The following is a 26,201-nucleotide window of genomic DNA, read 5'->3' as shown; positions in this document are numbered from 1 at the left end:
TGGGGTTGCTTAGCCTGGAGAAGAGGAGGCTCAGGGGCGACCTTATTGCCCTCTACAACTACCTGAAAGGAGGTTGTAGCCAGGAAGGGGTTGGGTTCTTCTCTCTAGCAACCAGCACCAGAACAAGAGGACACAGTCTCAAGCTGCACCAGGGGAAGTTTAGGCTGGAGGTGAGGGGAAAGTTCTTCACTGAGAGAGTCGTTTATCATTGGAATGTGCTGCCCAGGGAGGTGGTGGAGTCCCCATCCCTGGAGGTGTTCAAGAGGGGATTGGATGTGGCACTTGGAGCCATGGTCTAGTCATGAGGTCTGTGGTGACAGGTGGACTGGATGATCTTTGAGGTCTCTTCCAACTTTAGTGATACTGTGAGACTGTGATGCTGTCTTCAGGGAGACTTTAGAGCAGTATTTCAATATCTGCAGGGGACCTACAGGAAGGCTGGGGAGGGACTGTTCAGAAGGGGCTGTGGGGATAGGATGAGGGGTAATGGTTTGCCACTGGAGCAGGGGAGATGTAGGTTGGACATCAGGAGGAAGTTCTCCACAAGGAGAGGGGTGAAACACTGGAGCAGGCCACCCAGGGCTGTGCTTGAGGCCTCATCCCCCAATACATTCAAGGTCAAACCTGATGTGTCCCTGAGCCAACTGATTCAGTTGGAGGTGTTCCTGGTGACTGCAGGGGGTTTGGATAAGATGACCTTTGAGGGTCCCTTCCAGCCTGATGCAGTCTGGGAATCAATCCAGGAAAGGTCAAAAAGAAAAGCCACAAAAACCCCCAAATCCAAAACCCCAATCCAACCAAAAAACCCCAGGCAAAACCCTCTTTTCTCTGGGGAGACCTCACCTGCAGTGCTGTGTTGTCTTGGTCCAGGGGGAAAGAGACTCAGCTCTTTTGTGTATTGCTGTGTTATGAAATTAGAGGCACAAACAAGGCCAAAAAATCAACAGTGAGGCTATTTATTACACAAATAAAGTGGAGGGATCAGAAGGGGAGAGAGAAAATACAGAGGGAGAGAGAGAAGAGGAAAGGAATTCTATTACCACACCTGTCACCTCCCAAGACAGTTTGAGTCTGTGGAGGAAGGGTGCTTCAGCTTTGGCATGGAGGAGCTGTTGGGTCTGTGGAGGAAGAGAGCTGCAGCTTTGGAGTGGAGGAGATGCTGGGTCTGTGGAGGAAGAGAGCTGCAGCTTTGGAATGGAGGAGATGTTGGGTCTGTGGAGGAAGAGAGCTGCAGCTTTGGAGTGGAGGAGATGTTGGGTCTGTGGAGGAAGAGAGCTGCAGCTTTGGAATGGAGGAGATGTTGGTTCTGTGGAGGAAGAGAGCTGCAGCTTTGGTATGGAGGAGATGCTGGGTCTGTGGAGGAAGAGAGCTGCAGCTTTGGAATGGAGGAGATGTTGGGTCTGTGGAGGAAGAGAACTGCAGCTTTGGAATGGAGGAGATGTTGGGTCTGTGGAGGAAGAGAACTGCAGCTTTGGAATGGAGGAGATGTTGGGTCTGTGGAGGAAGAGAGCTGCAGCTTTGGAATGGAGGAGATGTTGGTTCTGTGGAGGAAGAGAGCTGCAGCTTTGGAATGGAGGAGATGTTGGGTCTGTGGAGGAAGAGAGCTGCAGCTTTGGTATGGAGGAGATGTTGGGTCTGTGGAGGAAGAGAGCTGCAGCTTTGGAGTGGAGGAGATGTTGGGTCTGTGGAGGAAGAGAGCTGCAGCTTTGGAGTGGAGGAGATGTTGTCCTTGTTGGCTGTACTGTCCTCTGAGCAGGCTCTTCAGCTCCATGAGCTGTAGCAGGCAGAACTTAGGACTCAGAGAGAGGGTTCCTCTTGGTCTGCTTCTTCCAGGCTCCATGGTGATGTCTCTGTCATTTTTCTCTCCTGGTATTCTCTCTGCTTTTCTTCAGAGCAGCATTGCCCAGGGCTTTTCCTTCTCTCATGTTTCTCTTCCCCTGTGTTTTCCTTCTCCTCAGGCAGTAGTTGCTCAGATCTTTGATACAGTTTTTAGGTATGAGTCCAGGTGGTGAATATGCACATTCCAGAGACTATGGGTAGCAGTGGCCTCTGCCCATTATTTCCAGGGCAGCTGCAGTCTGGTGAGCAATCTTTATTCTATGCACCTTCCAGAGGCTCATTCCAGCCTGTCTTTGAATGTCTCCAGGCATGGGGCCTTACCCACCTCCCTGGAGAACCTGTTCCAGTGGTCCACAACCCATCTAGTTGGAGGTGCCCCTGCTGCCTGCAGGGGGGTTGGGCAGGATGACCTTTGGGGATTCCTTCCAACTCAATTCAATCTGTGAATCTGATTCACCTTTCCAACTTGCTTGCTCACAGAGGCCTCAGCCCTGTGCTCAAGCTTGGGTGGTTGTCTGTCCTGCACAGATTGTGGCAGTGTCTTGCAGAGGGATGTTTGTCAGGCACTGGAACAGGCTTCCCAGGTTGGTGGTGGAGTCACCATCCCTGGGGGAGTTCAAGAAACTTGTGGATGTGGCACTTTGGGACATGGTTTAATGGCCATGGTGGTGGTGGGTTGATGGTGTTAGAGCTCTCTTCCAGCCTTAAGGATTCTGTGATTAGCATCAAAGTCTTCCTCACACAATAACCTGTGACAGGGGTCATCCTTGGCTTTGGAAGCCCAAGAACTGAGCTCCTCTCTGAGGTCTCACCAGCCAGTCACCCCTGAAACATGCTGGCTGTGTCCCACTCCATGATTCTGTCTTGCATCTTCTTGGAATCTGGGGTTCTCCTCTCCTCTGCAAGGTTCAGGGCATAAAGTGGGAAGGTCTTGCCCCCCAGGTGGATGTTTGACCAGTTAATTCCCATACATTCCAGAAGCAGGGAATGCCTTGATTCCAGGGGATCCTATTGTGGGTTTTGCTCTTGCCCTGATGCATTAGGTAAAGCTGGAGTTCTTTCACACAGTGACCCTGACTCTCTGGATTGTACTGGTGGCTGAACACTGGCAATGGTGAACCCTACCCAGACTAATGCTTCTTTTATGCCTGGCTGTTAGGCTCATTTGACAGCACTTGTCCCAGCAGAGCTGAGCTGATGTCACAGCTCTGTCACTTGTCTTTCACACTACCAGCAGGAGAGATTTGCTTCTGTTCAGGTAGGGAGGGAAGCCTGTGGGAGATGAGTGTTTGCATAGCAGGTAGCTCAGAGAAGCCTTCACTGCCTGTCCCTGCTTTTGACTATCAGTTAAAGCAGGTTTTCAGGATGGAGGCCCTTGTTACACCAGGGAGAGGATGGCTTGTAGCTACTGGTTGGTGTAGCTGGGAGGGGTGATGGCTGTCAGCTGAGTTTGAGTCTGTCACTGGATGTATTTTAAGAAATGTCAGTGGTCTCCAAGCAGCTCTTCAGTGCTGACAGAAATAAGCTGCACATTTTTAACCAAGAGCTTAATTAGAAGCCATCTATTTAAAATTGGAGCTGAATAGCTTCCCTAAGGCATTGTGCCCTTGATGAGCAGTGGTTGGGTGAGGGTCCTCGTGCTGTGCCATGAAGGAGGTCTGGCTGGATCCCTCAGATGAACTCTTCTAGCCTCAAGGTGTACAGTACAAGGTCCTACACCTGGGTCAGGGCAATCCCAAGCACAAATCCAGGCTGGGTGAGGAGTGGCTCAAGAGCAGCCTGGAGGAGAAGGCCTTGGGGGGGTGTGAGTTGGTAACAAACTCCCCAGGAGCCAGCAATGGTCCCTGGCAGCCCAGCAGGCAGCTGTGTGCTGAGCTGCAGCCAGAGCAGGGAGAGCAGCAGCACAGGGAGGGGATTCTGCCCCTCTGCTCTGCAATGTGCCTTCAGTTCTGGGGCCCCTAGCATAAGAGGGACATTAAACTGCTGGAGCAGGTCCAGAGGAGGCCGTGAAGATGATCAGAGGGCTGGAGAACCTCTCCTTTGGGGACAGGCTGAGAGAGCTGGGGCTGTTCAGCCTGGAGAAGAGAAGGCTTCAGGAAGACTTTGGAGCAGCCTTCCAGTACCTGAAGGGGACTACAGGAGAGCTGGGGAGGGACTTTTGGCAAGGGTTGGGAGTGCCAGGATGAAGGACAATGGCTTTGAGGTGGAGAAGGAGTGATTGAGACTGGAGATTAGGCAGAAATTCTTTCCAGTGAGGGTGGTGAGACTCTGGGAACATGTTGCCCAGGGAGGCTGTGGATGTGTTCAAGCCTGAAAGCGTTCAAGGCCAGGTTGGATGAGGCTTTGAACAGCCTGGTCTAGTGGGAGGTGTCCCTGCCCATGGCAGGGGGATTGGAAGTGGATGATGTTTAAGTTCCCTTCCAGACTGAACAATGCTATGAATCTATGCAATTCTGTGAGCCAGCCTGCACTTGGCCTTCTGGTGTCCTCCCTACAGCACTTCTGCCCAAGTCAGACTCAGCATCTGCCACCCTGGCTTTGGAAGGCTCTGGTGTCTCTGGTTAATCCTCACAAGAAACTGGTGAAGGGCTCTTCCTTCTTGGAGGCTGTTGTGCAGGTTGCTGTAAGATCTTGTGATGGAGCTGTGTTCCAGTGGGCAGAGGTGACCAGCATCCCTTCCTGATGCTTCTCTGCAACCATCTCAGGGTCAACTCCTCAGGCTGATGTGTGTGTCCCAGCTTTACCTCCACTCTGCCATGTGAGCTAGGAGAATGCTGCTTACTCTTCCCTTTGGTGAGGTGGAGAAGTGAGGCAGAAGAGAAAATGAGCCACGGAGAAAAGTCTTCAGTTGCTCTGTGCTTTAGCTGCAGTCTGCTGTAATCTTTGCACCTCCTTTATGTGGTGCACCTCAGGAGGAGATCCTGAATTCCCACAGAATGGTAGCACTGCTCTCCAAGCCCTGGACCAAAAGCCAGCTTTTCCTGCTTGGGATTTTCCTCTGTGGGGAGTTCACAGTGGACTCTCTTTGCTTGGCTATTCAAAACATCTTTGGGATTTCCTCTTTGGAAAGTTCTCATCTTCCCATTTTGCAATCTTGCAGGTCCAGTTCACTCCTGCAGTTTCACTCCTGCCTTTTAAATTGCCTGGGAGACTGAAGGTGTGGGTTTGTCTCGTTAAGTGCTCTCATTTCAGAGGTAGCCTTATCTGATGAGAAAAATCCCTGGTTTCTAAAGGGTGCCACGGGGGAGACATGGGCAGAGAAGAAAAAAAAATCAGCATTTGTTCTGCAGTGACTGCTCCCTTCCTGCTTTCCCACACTTTGCTCAGAGCAGACCAGCCCTCGGTCTAATTCCTGCTGCCTGACTTGCTCCACACCAATTTCAGGACAAACAAGAGATTGCTTTTTTAACTGCCTTTGATTTCCCCAAGATGCTGCCAGTAGAAGCAGGCTCTGAGATTATTTCCCTCCTCCCCCCCCCCCCCCCCAAGTCTCTCTCTAAATGATAAGGGTGGGGCCTCCTTCTGGCTGCAGCTGAAATTCTTCAAAGCAGAAAGTCTTCTATCAGATGCAGCAGCAGAACAAATCCCATGTGATCAGAAAGCTGATCAACGGGATGCCTGCTTAATTGGGATGCTTGCCAGGGAGGAGATTTGGAGCCGCTGTGCTTAATAGCTCCAAACAATGGCTGAATGCTTAGGCATTTGAAAGAGCATTTTCACCAGAAAAGCTACCACGTGGGGGGGGGAATAAATCACCCCCCCCCCAACAACAACAACAAAACAAACAACCAAAAAAAACCCCCAAATAACCAACCCAAAAAATCCAAAATAGCCAACCAAAAAAAACCCAAAATAACCAACCAAAACCCAACCAAAAACCCCAAAATAACCAACCAAAAAACCAACCAAAGCCCCCAAAATAACCAACCAAAATCCAACCAAAAACCCCAAAATAACCAACCAAAACCCAACCAAAACCCCCAAAATAACCAACCAAAAAACCAACCAAAAACCCCCAAATAACCAACCAAAATCCAACCAAAAACCCCCAAATAACCAACCAAAATCCAACCAAAAACCCCAAAATAACCAACCAAAAAACCAACCAAAAACCCCAAAATAAAAAAAAACCAAAATAACCAACCAAAATCCAACCAAAAACCCCAAAATAACCAACCAAAAAACCAACCAAAGCCCCCAAAATAACCAACCAAAACCCAACCAAAAACCCCAAAATAACCAACCAAAAAACCAACCAAAAACCCCAAAATAACCAACCAAAAAGCCAACACCCCCAAAATAACCAACCAAAACCCAACCAAAAACCCCAAAATAACCAACCAAAAAAACCAACCAAAGCCCCCAAAATAACCAACCAAAAAACCAACCAAAAACCCCAAAATAAAAAAAAACCAAAATAACCAACCAAAATCCAACCAAAAACCCCAAAATAACCAACCAAAAAACCAACCAAAGCCCCCAAAATAACCAACCAAAATCCAACCAAAAACCCCAAAATAACCAACCAAAAAAACAACCAAAACCCCCAAAATAATCAACCCAAAAAGCCCCAAATAACCAACAAAAAAACCAACCAAAACCTCCAAAATAACCAACCCAAAAAGCCCAAAATAACCAACCCAAAACCCCAACCAAAAACCCTAAAATAATCAACCAAAAAAGCCCCAAATAACCAAAACCCCAACCAAAAACCCCAAACTAACTAGCCAAAAACCAACCAAAACCCCCAAAATAACCAACCAAAACAGCCCAAAATAACCAACCAAAAACCAACCAAAAACCCCAAAATAACCATCCAAAATCCAACCAAAACCCCCAAAATAACCAGCCAAAAAAGCCCCAAATAACCAATCAAAACCCCAACCAAAACCTCAAAAATAACCAACCCAAAAAAGCCCAAAATAACCAACCCAAAAAGCCCAAAATATCCAAACCAAAACCCCAACCAAAAACCCTAAAATAATCAACCCAAAAAGCCCCAAATAACCAACCAAAACAGCCCAAAATAATCAACCAAAAAAGCCCCAAATAACCAAAACCCAACCAAAAAACCCAAAATAACCAGCCAAAAAAACCCACCAAAGCCCCCAAAATAACCAACCAAAAAACCCAAAATAACCAGCCAAAAAACCCCACCAAAACCCCCAAAATAACCAACCAAAACAGTCCAAAATAACCAATCAAAAAACAACCAAACCCCCCAAAATAATCAACCAAAAAAGCCCCAAATAACCAACCAAAAAACCAACCAAACCCTCCAAAATAACCAACCAAAAAAGCCCAAAATAACCAACCCAAAAACCCAACCAAAAACCCTAAAATAATCAACCAGAAAAGCCTAAAATAACCAACCAAAACCCCAACCAAAACCCCTAAAATAATCAATCAAAAAAGCCTAAAATAACCAACCAAAAACCCAACCAAAACCCCTAAAATAATCAACCAAAAAACCCCAAAAGAACCAACCAAAAACCCTAAAATAACCAACCCAAAAAGCCCCAAATAACCAACCAAACCAGCCCAAAATAACCAACCAAAAACTCAACCAAAAGCTCTATAATAATCAACCAAAAAAGCCCAAAATAACCAACCAAAACCCCTAAAATAACCAACCCAAAAAGCCCCAAATAACCAACCAAAAACCCAACCAAAAGCCCAAAATAACCAACCCAAAAAGCAACCAAAATCCCCAAAATAACCAATCAAAAAAGCCCAAAATAACCAACCAAAAAACCAACCAAAAATCCCAAAATAACCAACCAAAACAGCCCAAAATAACCAACCAAAAAGCAACCTAACCCCCCAAAATAACCAACAAAAAAAGCCCAAAATAGCCAATCAAAAAAAGCCCAAAATAATCAACCAAAAAAGCCCCAAATAACCAACCAAAAAAGCAACCAATAACCCAACCAAAAACCCCAAAATAACCAACCCAAAAAGCCCCAAATAACCAACCGAAAAAATCTGAGATAACCTACCAAAAAAAACCCCCAATATAACAGAGAGCTGGAGAGCACCCAAACAGAGAGGGACCTGGGGGTGCTGATTGACAGCTGCCTGAACATGAGCCAGCAGTGTGCCCAGGGGGCCAAGAAGGCCAAGGGCATCCTGGCCTGCATCAGGAACAGTGTGGCCAGCAGGAGCAGGGAAGTCATTGTGCCCTGTGCTCAGCACTGCTCAGGCCACACCTTGAGTCCTGTGTCCAGTTCTGGGCTCCTCAGTTTAAGAAGGACATTGAGACACTTGAAGGTGTCCAGAGAAGGGCAACAAAGCTGAGGAGGGGTCTGGAGCACAGCCCTGTGAGGAGAGGCTGAGGGAGCTGGGATTGTTTAGCCTGGAGAAGAGGAGGCTCAGGGGAGACTTTATTGCTGTCTACAACTATCTGAAGGGAGGTTGTAGCCAGGAAGGGGTTGGTCTCTTCTCCCAGGCAAGCAGCCCCAGAACAAGAGGACACAGTCTCAAGCTGTGCCAGGGGAGGTTTAGGCTGGAGGTGAGGGGAAAGTTCTTCACTGAGAGTCATGGGTCATTGGAATGTGCTGCCCAGGGAGGTGGTGGAGTCCCCATCCTTGGAGGTGTTCAAGAGGGGACTGGATGTGGCACTTGGTGCCATGGTCTAGTCATGAGGTCTGTGGTGACAGGTTGGACTTGGATGATCCTCGAGGTCTCTTCCCACCTTGGTGGTACTGTGATGCTGTGATACTGTGAGACCAATAAACTCCAAAATAACCAACCAAACCCCCCCAAATAATCAAGGAAAACCCCACAAATAACCAAGCAAAAACCCCAAGATAACCAACCAAAAGCCCCCAAATAACCAACCAAAACCACCCCAAATAACCGACCTGTGGCTGTGGCACTCGGGGGCATACTTTAGTGGGCATGATGGTGTTGGGTTGCTGGTTGGACTCAATGATCTTAGAGGGCTTTTCCAGCCTTAATAATTCCATCAGGTTGCTCTTTCCCAGCTGCCAGACTCTTGCCCTTGAATTTCCTTCAGTTTCTCCCTACCCAACTCTTCAGCCTAAGTCAGTGGTGGTGCCAGCAGCTCTGGCAGTGAACGTTTAGATGCAAGCTTGCAGACACACACATTCAAGGCAGGGGGAAAAGCTGCTGTGTTTGGTGCTCTGATGGGGTTGAGGTTTTTTGTCATTGGGTGGAAGGTATTTGTGGGTTTTTTTCCCCCAGAGAATCATAGAATTATTAATGCTGGAACTGAGCTGCTGGAGAGCAGTGAAGGGGGCAAGGGACCTGGGGGGTCCTGGTGGGTAGGAGGTTGACCATGAGCCAGCAATGTGCTCTGGTGGCTAAGAAGGCCAAGGGCAGCCTGGGGTGCATTAGAAGGGCTGTGGTTAGCAGGTCAGAGAGATTCTCCTGCCCCTCTGCTCTGCTCTGCTGAGGCCACAGCTGGAATCTTGTGTCCAGTTCTGGGCCCCTCAGCTCAAGAAGGACCTCAGGGAACTGCTGGAGAGAGTCCAGCCCAGAGCCACAAAAATGATGAAGGGAGTGGAACATCTTCCTCATGAGGAGAAGCTAAGGGAGCTGAGGCTCTTTAGATGTGCAGGGTGAGTGCCCAGAGGCTGGAGCCAGGCTCTGCTGGGTGCTGCCCAGTGCCAGCACAAGGGGCAGTGGTGGAAGCTGAGGCAGAGGAAGTGCCATGGACACAGGAGGAAACATTTTGTCCCTGTGAGGGTGACAGAGTCCTGGAGCAGGCTGCCCAGGGGGGTTGTGGAGTCTCCCACTCAGGAGATACTCCAACTCCACCTGGATGTGTTCCTGTGTGATCTGCTCTAGGTGCCCCTGCTCTGGCAGGGGGTTGGACTGGATGAGCTCTGGAGGTCCCTTCCAGCCCCTCACATTCTGTGACTCAGTGAAATCCAGCAAGAGCTGGGCCATGAGCCAGGCCCCTGATGCTGGCTCTTTAATGAAAGCACTGCTCAGAGGACAGCCCTGTCCCAGGTGGGCTGCCTGCTGCAGGCTGCTGACAGAGGCCTGCTGGGTGTGAATGAATGGTTGCTAGCAGAAGCTCCTTCCCCTGAGGCCTCTGGGTGTTGCTGCTGACCGCTGGTGCAAAGCTGAGCACCACAGCAGCGTTTGGTGCTCCTGACGTGGTTTTAAGCAGGCTGCTCCTTACAGCACTTCAAAACAAGTCAGGCAAGGCCAAGGAGCCTGGGGTGTTTGTCTGGGAGAGAGCACAGAGGTGCCAAGTAGAGAGATGCCAGTAAAAGCTTTGACTTTTGAAAGTCCAAAGCGACCTTGGCTGTTGGCTGCAGTTGAGCTGTGCTGGGAGCTCTCTGGGCTGGTTTTGCCTCTGTCTCTGTGACACTGCATAGAAGTCAGGTTGCAGGTGGATGGAGCTGAGCTTTGGCATTGATACAGGGAACCATTTTCATCAGTCCTCAGTCTCCTTTCTCAGCATCACAGAATGGTAGGGGTTTGGAAGGGGCCTCTGAAGATCATCTAGTCCTACCCCCATGCCAGAGCAGGATCACCCCAGGGCAGGCCACACAGGAACACATCCAGGCAGGTTTTGAATGTCTCCAGAAGAGGAGACTCCACAACCTGCAGCCTGCTCAGGGTTCAGTCACCCTCCCAGTGAAAAAAGCTTTTGCTGATGTTTATGTGGAACCTCCTCTGCTCCAGCTTGCTCTGTGTGTGCCAAAGCAGGACCACCCAAAAAGTGCTGCACCTTGGGCCTGATCCCCACCTTCTCCATCCTGCTTGAAACTTTTGCAGCAGTGCAAAACAGACCTCTGGAGCTGGTTGTGGAGGTGGCTCAGCACAGGCTCCCAGCTGCCCTGCATGGTGCTGCCCTGGTTAGCTGTGTCTGAGCAGGCAGTTGGATGGGGCACAGCAATGTGGGCACTCCTGCCTCCACTCCTGCTCTGCAGCTGCCTCTGCTGCTGCCCTGGGAACTTGTTTCCTCTCTTCTTCTTTTCAAGCCCTTCACCTTTTCTTCCTGTGTAGGTCTCTGTAGCCAGAACTGCCTGTACAGCTCTGAGTCACCCATGCCCCTGAAGGCAGCCCAGATCTTTAACAGAGCTCTGCATCCCACCCTGGGCTGTGAGACCCTGCTGCCATCCCTGGGTGCTGATGGAGGGGTTAAAGGACACAGTGAGCAACTTGCTTGGCCAGTGATGGTTGGAACAAGTGCTGGAGCAGATTTCAGCAGGTGTTTGGGGCATGTGTTTGCTCCATGTAGCAAAAACCTGATCTAGGTACCTCAGCCTCTAGTCAAAGGCACACTGGGAGTGAACAAACACACTCTGGCCCACCCAGGATCAGGTGTGTGCCAAGAGACAGTGCTGTGGGGCGTCTGCACCTGACTTTCACACTGCAGCAGCCCACAAGTGAGAGATCTTTCGAGCCCCAAGTGTGTCTTTGTGGTCTGACTGGAGAAGTAAGCATCTGTAAACTCAATCACAGGAAATTCCATCTCAATATGAGGAAAAGCTTCTTTGCTGTGAGGGTGCTGGAGCCATGGAGCAGGCTGCCCAGAGAGGTGGTGGAGGCTCCTTCTCTGGAGGTCTTCCAAACCCACCTGGATGTGTTCCTGTGTGACTTGTCCTAGGTGATCCTGCTCTGGGAGGAGGTTTGGACTCTGGAGGTCCCTTCCAAGCCCTACCACTCTATGATTCTATGTGTTGGTAGTGAGCTGCATGCTTTGGCCAGTTGGATTCACTTCAGTTTGCTCAGCCTTCATATAAGAAGGTTGCTTTTCCAGCCAGCCCCATTCAGTTGCACTGCAGGGGAACAGAGTGTTTTTCTTTCTCTGAACATCAGCAGTTGTGTTTTCAATATCAGGGTCTTCAGCCTTGTCACTACAAGATCTTTATCTTCTGTGCTGCTGTCACCAGACTAATAAAAGCTGCCGCTGGTTTTTGTGTAGCTGCTTAGCAGTGACCTGCCTCTCCTGCTTCAGGCCATCAGCACCTCTGTATTTATAGCAGGTCTCTCATTTTTAGGCTCAGAGGTAACTCAGAATCAACACATCCCCCTGAGGCAGTGCTTGTGTTCCACAAAACACCAGGCTCTCCTCTGCCTTCCTCTTCACACTCACAATTTCTGCTAGACCAATGCACCTTCCACTTTGTTAACAGAATCAGCTGCTCCAGGGACTGGCACTGCTGCTGGGGACAAATGACCCTTCCTGGGACAGTCTTTTCTCTCTGCTCACACCTTCAAACCAATGTCTCCCATGCTGAGGGTCTGTGAGGCTTTGTGTTCTCACCACAGCCATTTCAGCTGTTTGGGTTTTTTCCATTCTTACAATCATTTTAATACTCAGGACACCAATCTTGAGAGCTGCTACCAGTCTGAACCCCTCTGCTGCAGCACTGTGAGCTGTTTCTCATCAGGAGTCACTGGCAGTGTCTGCCAAAGGAGCAGGCAGCCCCCAGTCTGCTGGAGAGGGTCTAGAGGAGGTCAACAAAGATTCATTCTGCCCTGTGCTCAGCACTGGTTAGGCCACACCTGGAATCCTGTGGCCAGTTCTGGGCTCCTCAGTTTAAGAAGGACATTGAGACACTTGAACGTGTCCAGAGAAGGGCAACAAGGCTGGGGAGGGGTCTGGAGCACAGCCCTGTGAGGAGAGGCTGAGGGAGCTGGGGTTGCTGAGCCTGGAGAAGAGGAGGCTCAGGGGAGACCTTCTTGCTCTTCCCTGAAGGGAGGTTGTAACCAGGTGGGGGTTGGTCTCTTCTCCCAGGCAAGCAGCACCAGAACAAGAGGACACAGTCTCAAGCTGTGCCAGGGGAAGTTTAGGCTGGAGGTGAGGAGAAAGTTCTTCCCAGCAAGAGTAATTGACCATTGGAATGTGTTGCCCAGGGAGGTGGTGGAGTCCCCATCCCTGGAGGTATTCAAGAGGGGACTGGATGTGGCACTTGGAGCCACGGTTTAGTTGTCAGGAGGTGTTGGCTGACAGGTTGGGCTTGATGATCTCTGAGGTCTTTTCCAACCTGGTTGATTCTATGATTCTATGATCAGAGGGCTGGAGGACCTCTCCTATGAAGATAGAGCAAATTAGTCTTTCCAGCCTGGAGAAGAGAAGGCTCTAGGGAGACACTCTTGCAGCTCAAAGCCATTGCCCCTTGTCCTATCACTACAAGCTCTTGTAGGAGGAGAGATTGAGACTGGAGATTAGACAGAAATTCTTGACACTGAGGGTGGGGAGACACTGGCACAGCTTGCCCAGGGAGGTTGTGGATGCCCCTTCCTTGGAAGTGTTCAAGGCCAGGTTGGAGGAGGCCTTGAGCAACCTGAGCTAGGGGGAGGTGTCCCTGCCCGTGGCAGGGGGGTTGGAACTGGATGAGCTTTAGGGTCCCTTCCAGCCCAAAGCATTCTGTGATTATGTGAAGGAAACCTGCACCTCTGTTTCCTGAATTTGCAAGAGGATGGGAGCCAGGCCAAGTGGTGGTGCTTCTAGTGGTGGTGCTTCTAGTGGTGGTGCTTCCAGTGGTGGTGCTTCCAGTGGTGGTGCTTCCAGTGGTGGTGCTTCCAGTGGTGGTGCTTTTAGTGGTGGTGCTTCTAGTGGTGGTGCTTCCAGTGGTGGTGCTTCCAGTGGTGGTGCTTCCAGTGGTGGTGCTTCCAGTGGTGGTGCTTCTAGTGGTGGTGCTTCCAGTGGTGGTGCTTTCAGTGGTGGTGCTTCCAGTGGTGGTGCTTCCAGTGGTGGTGCTTCCAGTGGTGGTGCTTCTAGTGGTGGTGCTTCCAGTGGTGGTGCTTCTAGTGGTGGTGCTTTCAGTGGTGGTGCTTCTAGTGGTGGTGCTTTCAGTGGTGGTGCTTTCAGTGGTGGTGCTTTCAGTGGTGGTGCTTTCAGTGGTGGTGCTTTCAGTGGTGGTGCTTTTAGTGGTGGTGCTTCTAGTGGTGGTGCTTCTAGTGGTGGTGCTTTCAGTGGTGGTGCTTCTAGTGGTGGTGCTTCTAGTGGTGGTGCTTTCAGTGGTGGTGCTTTCAGTGGTGGTGCTTCTAGTGGTGGTGCTTTCAGTGGTGGTGCTTTCAGTGGTGGTGCTTCTAGTGGTGGTGCTTTCAGTGGTGGTGCTTTCAGTGGTGGTGCTTTCAGTGGTGGTGCTTTTAGTGGTGGTGCTTCTAGTGGTGGTGCTTCTAGTGGTGGTGCTTTCAGTGGTGGTGCTTTCAGTGGTGGTGCTTTTAGTGGTGGTACTTTTAGGGGTGGTACTTTTAGGGGTGGTGCTTTTAGTGGTGGTACTTTTAGTGGTGGTACTTTTAGGGTTGGTACTTTTAGTGGTGGTACTTCCAGGGGTGGTACTTTCAGGGGTGGTGCTTCCAGTGGTGGTGCTTTTAGGGGTGGTGGTTTTAGGGGTGGTACTTTTAGGGGTGGTACATTTAGTGGTGGTACTTTTAGTGGTGGTGCTTTGAGTGGTGGTACTTCTAGTGGTGTTGCTTTTAGTGGTGGTGCTTTTAGTGATGGTGTTTTTAGTGGTGGTACTTCCAGTGGTGGTGCTTTTAGGGGTGGTGGTTTTAGGGGTGGTACTTTTAGGGGTGGTACATTTAGTGGTGGTACTTTTAGTGGTGGTGCTTTGAGTGGTAGTACTTCTAGTGGTGTTGCTTTTAGTGGTGGTACTTTCAGTGGTGGCACTCTTAGTCCCTCTGTTTTGCCCTAAAGCAGCAGCAGCTCAGCTGAGCCTGGAGCTCTTGCTGTGCAGCCATAACATTGATCTGGCAGGTCTGCTGACTGGCTGCAGTCACAGGGAGCGCATGGGAGTTGTGTTGAGCAGTGCTTGGGAGTTTGGAGTGAACATTCCAGTTGGGTTGTGGCTGCAGGAAAGCAACTTGCTCGAATTCCCTCAGGACAGGCCTGGCACAGGGGACCTGCACAGACGTAAAGGGAGGGGAGATTTGGCTGGCAGCATCTTTATTACTGGTACTGATGCATAAGGCAGGCTGGATTTCCCCATCCAAGACAGGCAGCCGGGGCTGGCAGCGAGCACAGCTCATCTTTTCCCCTCATCAGCCACAATAAATACAGAGCTGCCTGATGCCAGCTCACAAAGGAGCAGCTCTCAGAGCGCTTAGCGCACTCGGGGCTCAAACCGCCAGCGCTTGGAGGGGGAATGTGTTGAGTGAGGGCTGCTGGCTCCCTGGCTGTGCCCCTGCTGGCTGCTGGGTGCCAGGCTGCTGGGTGCCAGGCTGCTGCCTGTGGGCAGGGTGTGGAGCAGGGCTGTCGCTTCCGCTCGGCAGCAGCGAGCGCAGGGTTCAGGCCGGCAGAAGAAGCTGTTGCGCAACCTTGGGAAGGCAGCAGCAGATGCCAGGGCATGGGAAGGGCTGAGCAACCAGCAGCAGTGAGGAAACCCCATCCTGCTCCATCACACATCCCTAGGAGCCCCTCCAGGGTCACAAGTGGGTCATACTGCTCAGGTGATCCTCACAGACGGCTTTCCTCCCCTTGCTTCACTTGGGTTCAGCTGTTAGCCAGCTGCCTTCTGAGGAATGGTCTTGGAGGTCACAGAGTGGGTTGGGTTGGAAGGGACCTTAAAGGTCATCCAGTTCCAACCCCCCTGCCACAGGCAGGGACACCTCCCACCAGCCCAGGCTGCTCAAGGCCTCATCCAACCTGGCCCTAAACACCTCCAGGGAGGGGACATCCACAGCCTCCCTGGGCAACCTGTGCCAGAGTCTCACCACCCTCACTGCAAAGAATGTCTTCCTCATCTTCAGTCTCAGTCTCCCCTCTCCCAGCTCAAAGCCATTGTCCCTCATCCTGGCACTCCCAGCCCTTGTCCAGAGTCCCTCCCCAGCTCTCCTGGAGCCCCTTCAGGTACTGGAGGGCTGCTCTAAGGTCTCCCTGGAGCCTTGTCCAGGCTCAACAGCCCCAGCTCTCTCAGCCTGTCCCCATAAGAAGGATGCTCCAGCCCTCTGATCATCTTCATGGACTCCTCTGGACCTGCTCCACCACTTCTTACTTAGATAGGGATTGTGTGTCAGGGAGCAAGACTTGCCTCTCAGTGTCTAGTGGCTGGGGTGGTGTATCATCTCCTCATGAATGTTCCTTGTCCCTTCCCAGTGCTTTCTGGGGACTTCACTCAGTGTGAGGCATCACAGCCCCCAGTGTTCCTCTCTGGTTGCACTGATGCCCTGGCATCCTGTGCCTGAGCAGTGGCAGGAGCACAGAATCACAGTGTGGTAGGGGTTGGAAGGGCCCCCTGGAGATGGAGTCCAAGCCCCCCTGCCAAGGCAGGTTCAGCTGCAGTTCACCTTGTGCCCATTCCCCCATGTCCTGTCACTGGGCACCCCTGAGAACATTCTGGCCCCATCCTCCTGACACCTGCCCCTGAAGTATTGATCAGCATTGATGAGATCCCCTCTCAGTCTGCTCCTTTCCAGACTATTCCAATTCTCCCAGTCTTTCCCAGCTTCCCAGGTTGCACTGGGTTGGGAGGGAGCCTCAGAGGTCATCTTGTCCAACCCCTCTGCAGTCGGCAGGGACTCCTTCGACTAGATCAGGCTGCCCGGGGCCACGTCGCGCGAGCTGTTCTGGTCCCCCCAGCATCTTTGTAGCCCTGTGCTGTACCCTCTCCAGCAGGTCCCTGTCCCTCCTGAACCTGGGAGCCCAGAACTGGAGGCAGTGCTCCAGGTGTGGCCTCACCAGGGCAGAGCAGAGGGGGAGGAGAGCCTCCCTCGGCCTGCTTGCCACACTGCTTGATGCACCGCGGGGTGCGCTTGGCCCTCGTGGCCAGCAGGGCACATTGCTGGCTCAAGGGCATCCTGCTCCCCAGCAGGACTCTCCTCCTGCTTGCAGAAACCACCTAGGCCCTTAGGCTGGCTTCAGGTCGTGGTCAGGCCCAGGAGGGGAAGCCTGCCTTGAAGGACCTCCTGGCACTTGGGAGAAATGTGCCATACCTGCTCCCTCTGGCTGCCCACCTGCTCCCTCTGGGTGCCCACCTGCTCCCTCTGGCTGCCCACCTGCTCCCTCAGAGTGCCCACCTGCTCCCTCAGAGTGCCCACCTGCTCCCTCTGGCTGCCCACCTGCTCCCTCAGAGTGCCCACCTGCTCCCTCAGAGTGCCCACCTGCTCCCTCTGGCTGCCCACCTGCTCCCTCTGGCTGCCCCCCTGCTCCCTCAGAGTGCCCCCCTGCTCCCTCAGAGTGCCCACCTGCTCCCTCAGGGTGCCCACCTGCTCCCTCTGGCTGCCCACCTGCTCCCTCTGGGTGCCCACCTGCTCCCTCTGGCTGCCCACCTGCTCCCTCTGGGTGCCCACCTGCTCCCTCAGAGTGCCCACCTGCTCCCTCAGGGTGCCCACCTGCTCCCTCTGGCTGCCCACCTGCTCCCTCTGGCTGCCCACCTGCTCCCTCTGGGTGCCCACCTGCTCCCTCAGAGTGCCCACCTGCTCCCTCTGGCTGCCCACCTGCTCCCTCAGCATGCCCACCTGCTCCCTCTGGCTGCCCACCTGCTCCCTCAGAGTGCCCACCTGCTCCCTCTGGCTGCCCACCTGCTCCCTCTGGCTGCCCACCTGCTCCCTCTGGGTGCCCACCTGCTCTCTCTGGCTGCCCACCTGCTCCCTCAGAGTGCCCACCTGCTCCCTCTGGCTGCCCACCTGCTCCCTCAGCGTGCCCACCTGCTCCCTCTGGCTGCCCCCCTGCTCCCTCTGGCTGCCCACCTGCTCCCGCTGGCTGCCCACCTGCTCCCTCTGGGTGCCCACCTGCTCCCTCTGGCTGCCCCCCTGCTCCCTCTGGCTGCCCACCTGCTCCCTCTGGGTGCCCACCTGCTCCCTCTGGCTGCCCACCTGCTCCCTCTGGCTGCCCACCTCTCCCTCTGGCTGCCCACCTGCTCCCCCTGGCTGCCCACCTGCTCCCTCTGGCTGCCCACCTGCTCCCTCTGGCTGCCCACCTCTCCCTCTGGCTGCCCACCTGCTCCCTCTGGCTGCCCACCTGCTCCCTCAGAGTGCCCACCTGCTCCCTCAGAGTGCCCACCTGCTCCCTCTGGGTGCCCACCTGCTCCCTCAGAGTGCCCACCTGCTCCCTCTGGCTGCCCACCTGCTCCCTCTGGGTGCCCACCTGCTCTCTCTGGCTGCCCACCTGCTCCCTCTGGCTGCCCACCTGCTCCCTCTGACTGCCCACCTGCTCCCTCTGGCTGCCCCCCTGCTCCCTCTGGCTGCCCACCTGCTCCCCCTGGCTGCCCACCTGCTCCCTCTGGCTGCCCACCTGCTCCCCCTGGCTGCCCACCTGCTCCCTCTGGCTGCCCACCTGCTCCCTCTGGCTGCCCACCTGCTCCCTCTGGGTGCCCACCTGCTCCCTCTGGGTGCCCACCTGCTCCCTCAGAGTGCCCACCTGCTCCCTCTGGCTGCCCACCTGCTCCCTCTGGGTGCCCACCTGCTCCCTCAGAGTGCCCACCTGCTCCCTCTGGCTGCCCACCTGCTCCCTCTGGGTGCCCACCTGCTCCCTCAGAGTGCCCACCTGCTCCCTCTGGCTGCCCCCCTGCTCCCTCTGGCTGCCCACCTGCTCCCCCTGGCTGCCCACCTGCTCCCTCTGGCTGCCCACCTGCTCCCCCTGGCTGCCCACCTGCTCCCTCTGGCTGCCCACCTGCTCTCTCTGGCTGCCCACCTGCTCCCTCTGGGTGCCCACCTGCTCCCTCTGGGTGCCCACCTGCTCCCTCAGAGTGCCCACCTGCTCCCTCTGGCTGCCCACCTGCTCCCTCTGGGTGCCCACCTGCTCCCTCAGAGTGCCCACCTGCTCCCTCTGGCTGCCCACCTGCTCCCTCTGGGTGCCCACCTGCTCCCTCAGAGTGCCCACCTGCTCCCTCTGGCTGCCCCCCTGCTCCCTCTGGCTGCCCACCTGCTCCCCCTGGCTGCCCACCTGCTCCCTCTGGGTGCCCACCTGCTCCCCCTGGCTGCCCACCTGCTCCCTCTGGGTGCCCACCTGCTCCCTCAGAGTGCCCACCTGCTCCCTCTGGCTGCCCACCTGCTCCCTCTGGCTGCCCACCTGCTCCCCCTGGCTGCCCACCTGCTCCCTCTGGCTGCCCACCTGCTCCCTCTGGCTGCCCACCTGCTCCCTCAGAGTGCCCACCTGCTCTCTCTGGCTGCCCACCTGCTCCCTCTGGGTGCCCACCTGCTCCCTCTGGGTGCCCACCTGCTCCCTCAGAGTGCCCACCTGCTCCCTCAGAGTGCCCACCTGCTCCCTCTGGCTGCCCACCTGCTCCCTCTGGGTGCCCACCTGCTCTCTCTGGCTGCCCACCTGCTCCCTCAGAGTGCCCACCTGCTCCCTCTGGCTGCCCACCTGCTCCCTCTGGCTGCCCACCTGCTCCCTCTGGGTGCCCACCTGCTCCCTCTGGCTGCCCACCTGCTCCCTCTGGGTGCCCACCTGCTCCCTCAGAGTGCCCACCTGCTCCCTCAGAGTGCCCACCTGCTCCCTCTGGCTGCCCACCTGCTCCCTCTGGGTGCCCACCTGCTCCCTCTGGCTGCCCACCTGCTCCCTCTGGCTGCCCACCTGCTCCCTCTGGGTGCCCACCTGCTCCCTCTGGCTGCCCACCTGCTCCCTCTGGGTGCCCACCTGCTCCCTCAGAGTGCCCACCTGCTCCCTCAGAGTGCCCACCTGCTCCCTCTGGCTGCCCACCTGCTCCCTCTGGGTGCCCACCTGCTCTCTCTGGCTGCCCACCTGCTCCCTCAGAGTGCCCACCTGCTCCCTCTGGCTGCCCACCTGCTCCCTCTGGCTGCCCACCTGCTCCCTCAGCGTGCCCACCTGCTCCCTCTGGCTGCCCCCCTGCTCCCTCTGGCTGCCCACCTGCTCCCCCTGGCTGCCCACCTGCTCCCTCTGGGTGCCCACCTGCTCCCTCTGGCTGCCCCCCTGCTCCCTCTGGCTGCCCACCTGCTCCCTCTGGGTGCCCACCTGCTCCCTCTGGCTGCCCACCTGCTCCCTCTGGCTGCCCACCTGCTCCCTCAGAGTGCCCACCTGCTCCCTCTGGCTGCCCACCTGCTCCCTCTGGCTGCCCACCTCCTCCCTCAGGGTGCCCACCTGCTCCCTCAGAGTGCCCACCTGCTCCCTCTGGGTGCCCACCTGCTCCCTCTGGGTGCCCACCTGCTCCCTCAGAGTGCCCACCTGCTCTCTCTGGCTGCCCACCTGCTCCCTCTGGCTGCCCACCTGCTCCCTCAGGATGCCTCCCTGCTCCCTCAGGATGCCCAGGGCTCTTGCTGTATTGGGTGCTGGAAAAACACAGTGTAGGTTTGCACTCACCTGCAAGTCCCACCTGCTGCGAGGTTTGGCTGCTGTGGGTACATAGAGCAAGCACTGACAGCATGCTGGGCCCCAGTGTGCAGGCTGGCCAGGCTGCAGCAGCTCCACAGCATGCCATTGCCAGTGGGAAGGGTGGCAGGAGTTCAGCAGATGCCACTGTAATTGGTGGTGCTGACACAAAAGGAAAGAGTCTGATGGCTGCTGCCTTCTCACTGAAGTGTTGGGGGAGCCACAGTGTTTGAAGAGCCTTGAAAAGCTTTTCCAGCAGCAAAATGTGTGGAATGTCTGGGAGCCACAGAGGTTGAAAGGGAGAAGAAAATGATTCAATAAAGAGCTCTGGCCTGAAGCATGTCTGGGTTTAATGGTTAAAGGCTCCCATCAGCTGAAGCAGGACTTGACTCAGGCTCAAATCAAAGCAAATGAGAAATCCCTCCCAGAAAGAGGATTATTTGGTTTCTGCTACACTTCCAGCACCCAGCACTGCTAATTCAGGAGGCTGTGTCTCCTCCTTGAGGAGGAGAATGTGAGCTGTGTGCTGCTGCTGACCTGTCATCCCCTTTCCCATCAGCTCAGAAGCTGCTTGCTGTCACTCTGGCCTGAGGAAAGGAGCATCATTAAACTAAAGATAGGTTAGGACAGCCTGGCTGGTGTCCCTGTGGGCTGCCTTCTTCCAGATGGCAACAGGCAAAGTGTTTCCCAGCAGGATGGGAGTGCTGGGATGAAGGTGCACATGTGTTGGTCAGTTAGAGGGCAGAAGGGCTCTGCAGAGGGACCTCGACTGACTGGACAGATGGGCAGAGGCCAACAGGATGGCATTCAACAAGTCCAAGTGCCAGGGGCTGCACTTTGGCCACAACAACCCCATGCAGAGCTACAGGCTGGGGTCAGAGTGGCTGAGAGTTGCCAAACAGAGAGGGACCTGGGGGTGCTGACTGACAGCTGCCTGAACATGAGCCAGCAGTGTGCCCAGGTGGCCAAGAAGGCCAATGGCATCCTGGCCTGCATCAGGAACAGTGTGGCCAGCAGGAGCAGGGAGGTCATTGTGCCCTGTGCTCAGCACTGGTTAGGCCACACCTTGAGTCCTGTGTCCAGTTCTGGGCCCCTCAGTTTAAGAAGGACATTGAGAGACTTGAAGGTGTCCAGAGAAGGGCAACAAGGCTGGGGAGAGGCCTTGAGCACAGCCCTGTGAGGAGAGGCTGAGGGAGCTGGGGTTGCTTAGCCTGGAGAAGAGGAGGCTCAGGGGTGACCTCATTGCTCTCTCCAACTCCCTGAAGGGAGGTTGTAGCCAGGTGGGGGTTGGTCTCTTCTCCCAGGCAACCAGCACCAGAACAAGAGGACACAGTCTCAAGCTGCACCAGGGGAGGTTTAGGCTGGAGGTGAGGAGCAAGTCCTTCACTGAGAGTCATTCGTCATTGGGATGTGCTGCCCAGGGAGGTGGTGGAGTCCCCATCCCTGGAGGTGTTCAGGAGGGGATTGGATGTGGCACTTGGTGCCATGGTCTAGTCATGAGGTCTGTGGTGCCAGGTTGGACTGGATGATCCTTGGGGTCTCTTCCAACCTTGGTGATACTGTGAGACTGTGTTGTCCCTTTTAGAGGCCCACAGGACTAGAAGCACCAACATTAGAGCGAGGAAGGGATGATTCCTGTGGGCAGGAAACAGCCCCAGGCCATTTTGTAAACACTCTTCAGTTTGTGCAGCTTCCTGAAAGGAGGTGGCAGTGAGGTGGGGGTTGAGCTCCTCTCCTTAGTATCAGGTGATAGAATGAGAAGAAATGGCCTGAAATGGTGCCAGGGGAGGCTCAGGTTGGAGATGAGGAAAAAGGTCTTTGCTGCAAGAGTGGTCAGGGATGGAACAGGCTGCCCAGGGAGCTGGTGGAGTCCCCATCCCTGGAGGGGTTCAAGAAACCTGTGGCCATGGCACTTGGGGCCATGGTTTAGCAGCCATGGAGGACTTAGGATGATGGTTGGGCTCAATCTTAGAGGTCTCTTCCAACCTTAATAATTCTGTGATTCTATTGCCAAGCATGAGCAGCTTTAATTGGAACCCAGAGCTCACAGCAGAGCAGGTGACAGGAGGGACAATAAAAATGATTGCAAGTCACAGGCTGCTTCACCTGGGGACAGCTGGAAGCCCTGCTACAGGAGCCAGAGTGCTGCCTTGCAGGCTCTGCTCCTTTGGAGTGGGCAGGGGGGCATTTTTCACCAGCTGAAACTGGGTTTGTTCCCAAACACACCTCAGAGCTGGTGCTTTAAAGCCTCACAGACTCCCAGGGGATGTCTCCTGTCTGGCAGAACAGCAGCTGCTGCCCCACACCAGTGCTATTGGAGCAGTTCAGGCCAGGAAAGTGGCGCTGGGCACTGGTGCTGAAGCTCTGCTATGCTTGGAGGGTCTGCCTAACACTGTTCAGGGGTCTGAAGCAGTCAGGACCTTCATGGCTCCTCATTGAAACATGGCCCTTGTGCTGGCCCCCCTGAGCCGTCTCACCTCATGCACTTGGTCCACAGCTCTTCCAAGCCCATGGCCCTCCTGTTCATGCCAGAGCCAGGAGGTCTGGCACAGTGTGACAGTAGTGAGTTGGTGTCACTTCAGGGGGAAGGATACTCCTGCAAAATGGCTTTTGCCTGGAGGCTGTTGGCAGTGTGAAGCAAACCCCAGACGTGCACAAGGCTGCACCAAGCCCACTGCAGCAGGGGTGCCTCACCTGGCTCCAGGATCAGAATGGTGGGGGGTTGGGAGGGACCTCCAGAGATTATCGAGTCCAACCCCCCTGCAAATCAGGACCACTTAGGACAGGTCACAGAGGAGCTCATCCAGGTGGGTTTTGAAGGTCTCCAGCAAAGGAGACTCCACAACCTCTCTGGGCAGCCTGCTCCAGGGCTCCAGCACCCTCACACCAAAGTTTTCCCTCAAGTTTAAGTGAAACCTCAGAACTGTTGCTGAAATCAAGCAAGAGGCCAGCTCCCAGAGTCTGGAGGGCCAATTTTAACTCATGTTGAGATGGAATTTCCTGTGGTTGAGTTTACAACCATTGCCTCTCATCCTGTCACTGAGTATCACTGAGCAGAGCCTGGCTCCATCCTCCTGCCAGCCACCCCTCAGATACCTGTAGACATTGATAAGTTTCCCTCTCAGCCTTCTCCTCTGCAGGCTAAACAGATCTCTCAGTCTTGCCTTGCAAGAGAGCTGCTCCAGTCCCTTCATCATCTAACTGATGGGCTCTACCTTAGCCACACTAGCCCTGAAACACAAGAGCTCAGCACAAGCTGAGGGGGAGTTCAGCCATGTAGCTGTGGAGCTACCTGCTTCCAGGCCCTGAAGCTGCAGTTTGCCTTGAGGTCTCTCTGCAGCATTGCGGTGTAGACATTTTAGAAGCTGAGGCACTTGCTTGGGAATGAGGAGCCTGTTTTAATTTGGATCTGCCCTAATTGCTGGCATGAAATCCTTAATTGTGTCATTAAACTATAAAGATGATCAATATGCTTTGATCTGATGAATAAAGATGCCTTGTGCTCAGGATGAGTCACAAATCCGTGAGTCAGAAGTGAAAGGACTGCGAGTGAATGGTGACAAATGACTAGAGTGGAGAGCACAGCATCTTGATGCTGCTCATCAAGTTGTCTAAAAGGATCAAAGGATCCAAGACAGAGTGTTTACCTGGTATTTTGTTTTGCCTTTTTGCTAGACAAGAGTCTTTCTAACTAATACTTTGGGGGGTTCTTCCTTTTTCTCTCCGCAGACAACATTTCCTGTGACTCCATCGCTTGCAACGAGCCCCACGATGGCTTTTAGTCCCTACCTGAGTCATGTTTCTCCTGGGATGGGCTTGGTTCCTGCAGAGCTTTTACCAAATACTCCTGTCCTGGTCTCTGGGAATCCCACTGTTACAGTGCCAGGAGGCTCTGCTGGGCAGAAACTGATGCGTACGGACAAACTGGAGGTATTTGCACATCTGCTACCATACTGCTGATGAGGATAAGCAAGACACGCTCCCAGCTGCTGCTCTCTGCCACAGGGACCTGGTGCAGCACAGGGCAGAGTTAAACATGCAGCTTTCCTAAGGCAGAGCTGCTGCTCTCTGCTTGAGTAGACTCTCCTTGGGGGCCTGAGCCCAACTCCTTGCAAGCCAGTGGGGGGCTGGGAGCGCTCCCTGCATTTCAGTGGGCATTCCTGCGGGGCCGGGGTGGTGGTTTGCTGTGTGTGGTCTGCCACGTAAGAAAAAGTACGAGCAGGTGGTTCAGTGAGCTGAGTGGGAGATGCTTTGGAAGTAACAGGCTCTTCCCTTGTCTAGAGCTGGGCTTTTTGAGCTGCCACAGAAAGCTCTTAAGCATTGCACTGCTGAGAGCGGGGAGTGCGGGGCGTTGGAAAACGTCTCCTCCCTCCCACGGTTAGCTGGGACGTAGTGGTGAAGGAGTTGTAAATGTCTTTCAAACCCTAAGCAGAGGCTCTGCAGGAGATAAGGGCTGAGGACTCGAATTCAGAGGCCCCTGCAGGTCTAAATTATACCCCAGGAAGGCAGAGGGAAAGGCTGTAATTTGGGAACACCTTGGTTTGTCTGATGTACTTTCTGTTGCCTTTCCCCGTGCTCAGTCTGATGGTACGTGATCTGCACCACCAGCTGTAGTCCTCAGTAGCTTCTCTCAGTTCCTCAGACAGGGAAACCTTGCACATCCACTCTGTGAGACCTTTTCTCTGCCTTTGATGCCTCAGTGCTCATAACTCACAAGGATCTGCAAGGTCTTTGTGAAGCTGGCAATTGTGGCGACGCCTCACGAAGGCGTTGAGGCCTAATCGTGTCCTGCCAGGGTCGGGGTTTATTGGGGCTGGCAGTGGCATTGTTTATGTGAAGGAAGCTCCTCCTATTTAAGGAAAGGTGCTTGTTGTAAATAACAGCAGCATGCAACACTTAGAATTAAAGGCCCTGCACCCAAGAGTGTGCTCTGTAACAAATCCACCATCCAGGTGAGACATGAAGGGCAGAGTTATTAACATTTAAGCTTTAGAGGCAGGGGAGCAATCTCGAGCTCCACAAGTTGGGGCAAAACACCATTGGCTTTCTGGGGGTCACTTTCAATTCTGCACAAATTCTGCACTTCACCTGCATTTGCTAATTGGCCTTGGGAAGGTTGGGGGCAGGGGGGGGATAAGGTTTCACCCCCTGAACCAGCTGTGAGTAGCAGCGGTTGCCGCTGCGACCGGTGGCAGGCGGTGAGCAAGGCTCCAGAACCTGCAGGCAGCTTTAACGTGGCCAAGCTGAGCTGCTGCTGCTGCTGCTGCTGCTGCTGCCTGTTGCAAATGCTGGCTGCAGAGTGACTTGATTGTTGTGCTCAACAATGTGACTTTCTTTCAAGGTTTGTCGAGAGTTTCAGCGTGGAAATTGCACACGTGGTGAGAACGATTGCCGCTATGCTCACCCCATAGATATTGCCATGATAGACACAAATGAAAACACTGTTACAGTTTGCATGGATTACATCAAAGGTCGCTGCTCTAGGGAGAAATGCAAGTACTTTCATCCCCCTGCACACCTGCAAGCCAAAATCAAGGCAGCTCAACACCAGGTGAACCAGACAGCTGCAGCTGCAATGGTGAGTAGAGCTCTTCTCAAGCTGTCTTTCCGTCGCCGAGAGACTTCCTCTGTGTCATCCATCCTTGTGGAGAAGTAGAGTGCTTTGTAAATGGCTGGCTAGAGAGCATGTGCAATGTGCATCCCATCTCTTCTGACTTCCTGTGTGCTCACCACAGCATGAAGCCCTCAGTGGCACACTACATCTGGCCAGGTAGGGATGTGGTGGTGAGTCCAGTGATTTCCTGCCAGGGCTTCATGATGCGACAGGAACCCAAGCACAGCAGCACTTGGAACCAGTGCCTTCCCTGGCTGTGTCACTGGTGTCAGTCTAGCTTCCTCAGCAGACAACAATAGCAAAGGGTGCCCATCCCATAATGCATCCTTTGCAGGGAGATGCTGGCCTGTTGAAGTCAGGAGCAAAATTTCCACTGACTTCAGAGTAGAGAGACCACAGTTGTTCAAGCTTAGCAGACTAGTGCCTGATACCTTTGCTAAGGCTCAGTGAAATGTCAAAACTCAAACCTAGGCTGACTTCCTGACCCATCTGATACTCAGGAGCTGGCAGAGGAGGTCCTGCCTGCATTTGAGTTTGAGTTGTGACTTC

At 54.0% G+C, this 26,201-nt stretch overlaps 1 protein-coding gene across 6 annotated transcripts in view; it reads left to right on the top strand.

Annotated features, from left to right (window-relative positions):
• The window catches only part of MBNL3 (muscleblind like splicing regulator 3), a 96,135-nt gene that overhangs the window by 46,632 nt on the left and 23,302 nt on the right, over positions 1-26,201 (top strand). For all 6 annotated transcript variants that reach the window (XR_008462685.1, XR_008462686.1, XM_054169338.1 and 3 more), the window contains 2 exons: positions 23,768-23,968; positions 25,380-25,616. Coding sequence is in view for 4 of the 6 variants with exons in the window: in XM_054169338.1 (XP_054025313.1) it covers positions 23,768-23,968; positions 25,380-25,616 (438 nt within the window). In the remaining 2 variants the exon portion in view is untranslated. The remainder of the gene's footprint in view (positions 1-23,767; positions 23,969-25,379; positions 25,617-26,201) is intronic.

Source organism: Dryobates pubescens, chromosome 18, assembly GCF_014839835.1.
Source record: "Dryobates pubescens isolate bDryPub1 chromosome 18, bDryPub1.pri, whole genome shotgun sequence".
In the NCBI taxonomy this organism is placed as follows: Eukaryota; Metazoa; Chordata; class Aves; order Piciformes; family Picidae; genus Dryobates; species Dryobates pubescens.
The sequence above is the reverse complement of the archived record's forward strand: the minus strand, read 5'-3'. Positions and strand labels throughout refer to the sequence as shown.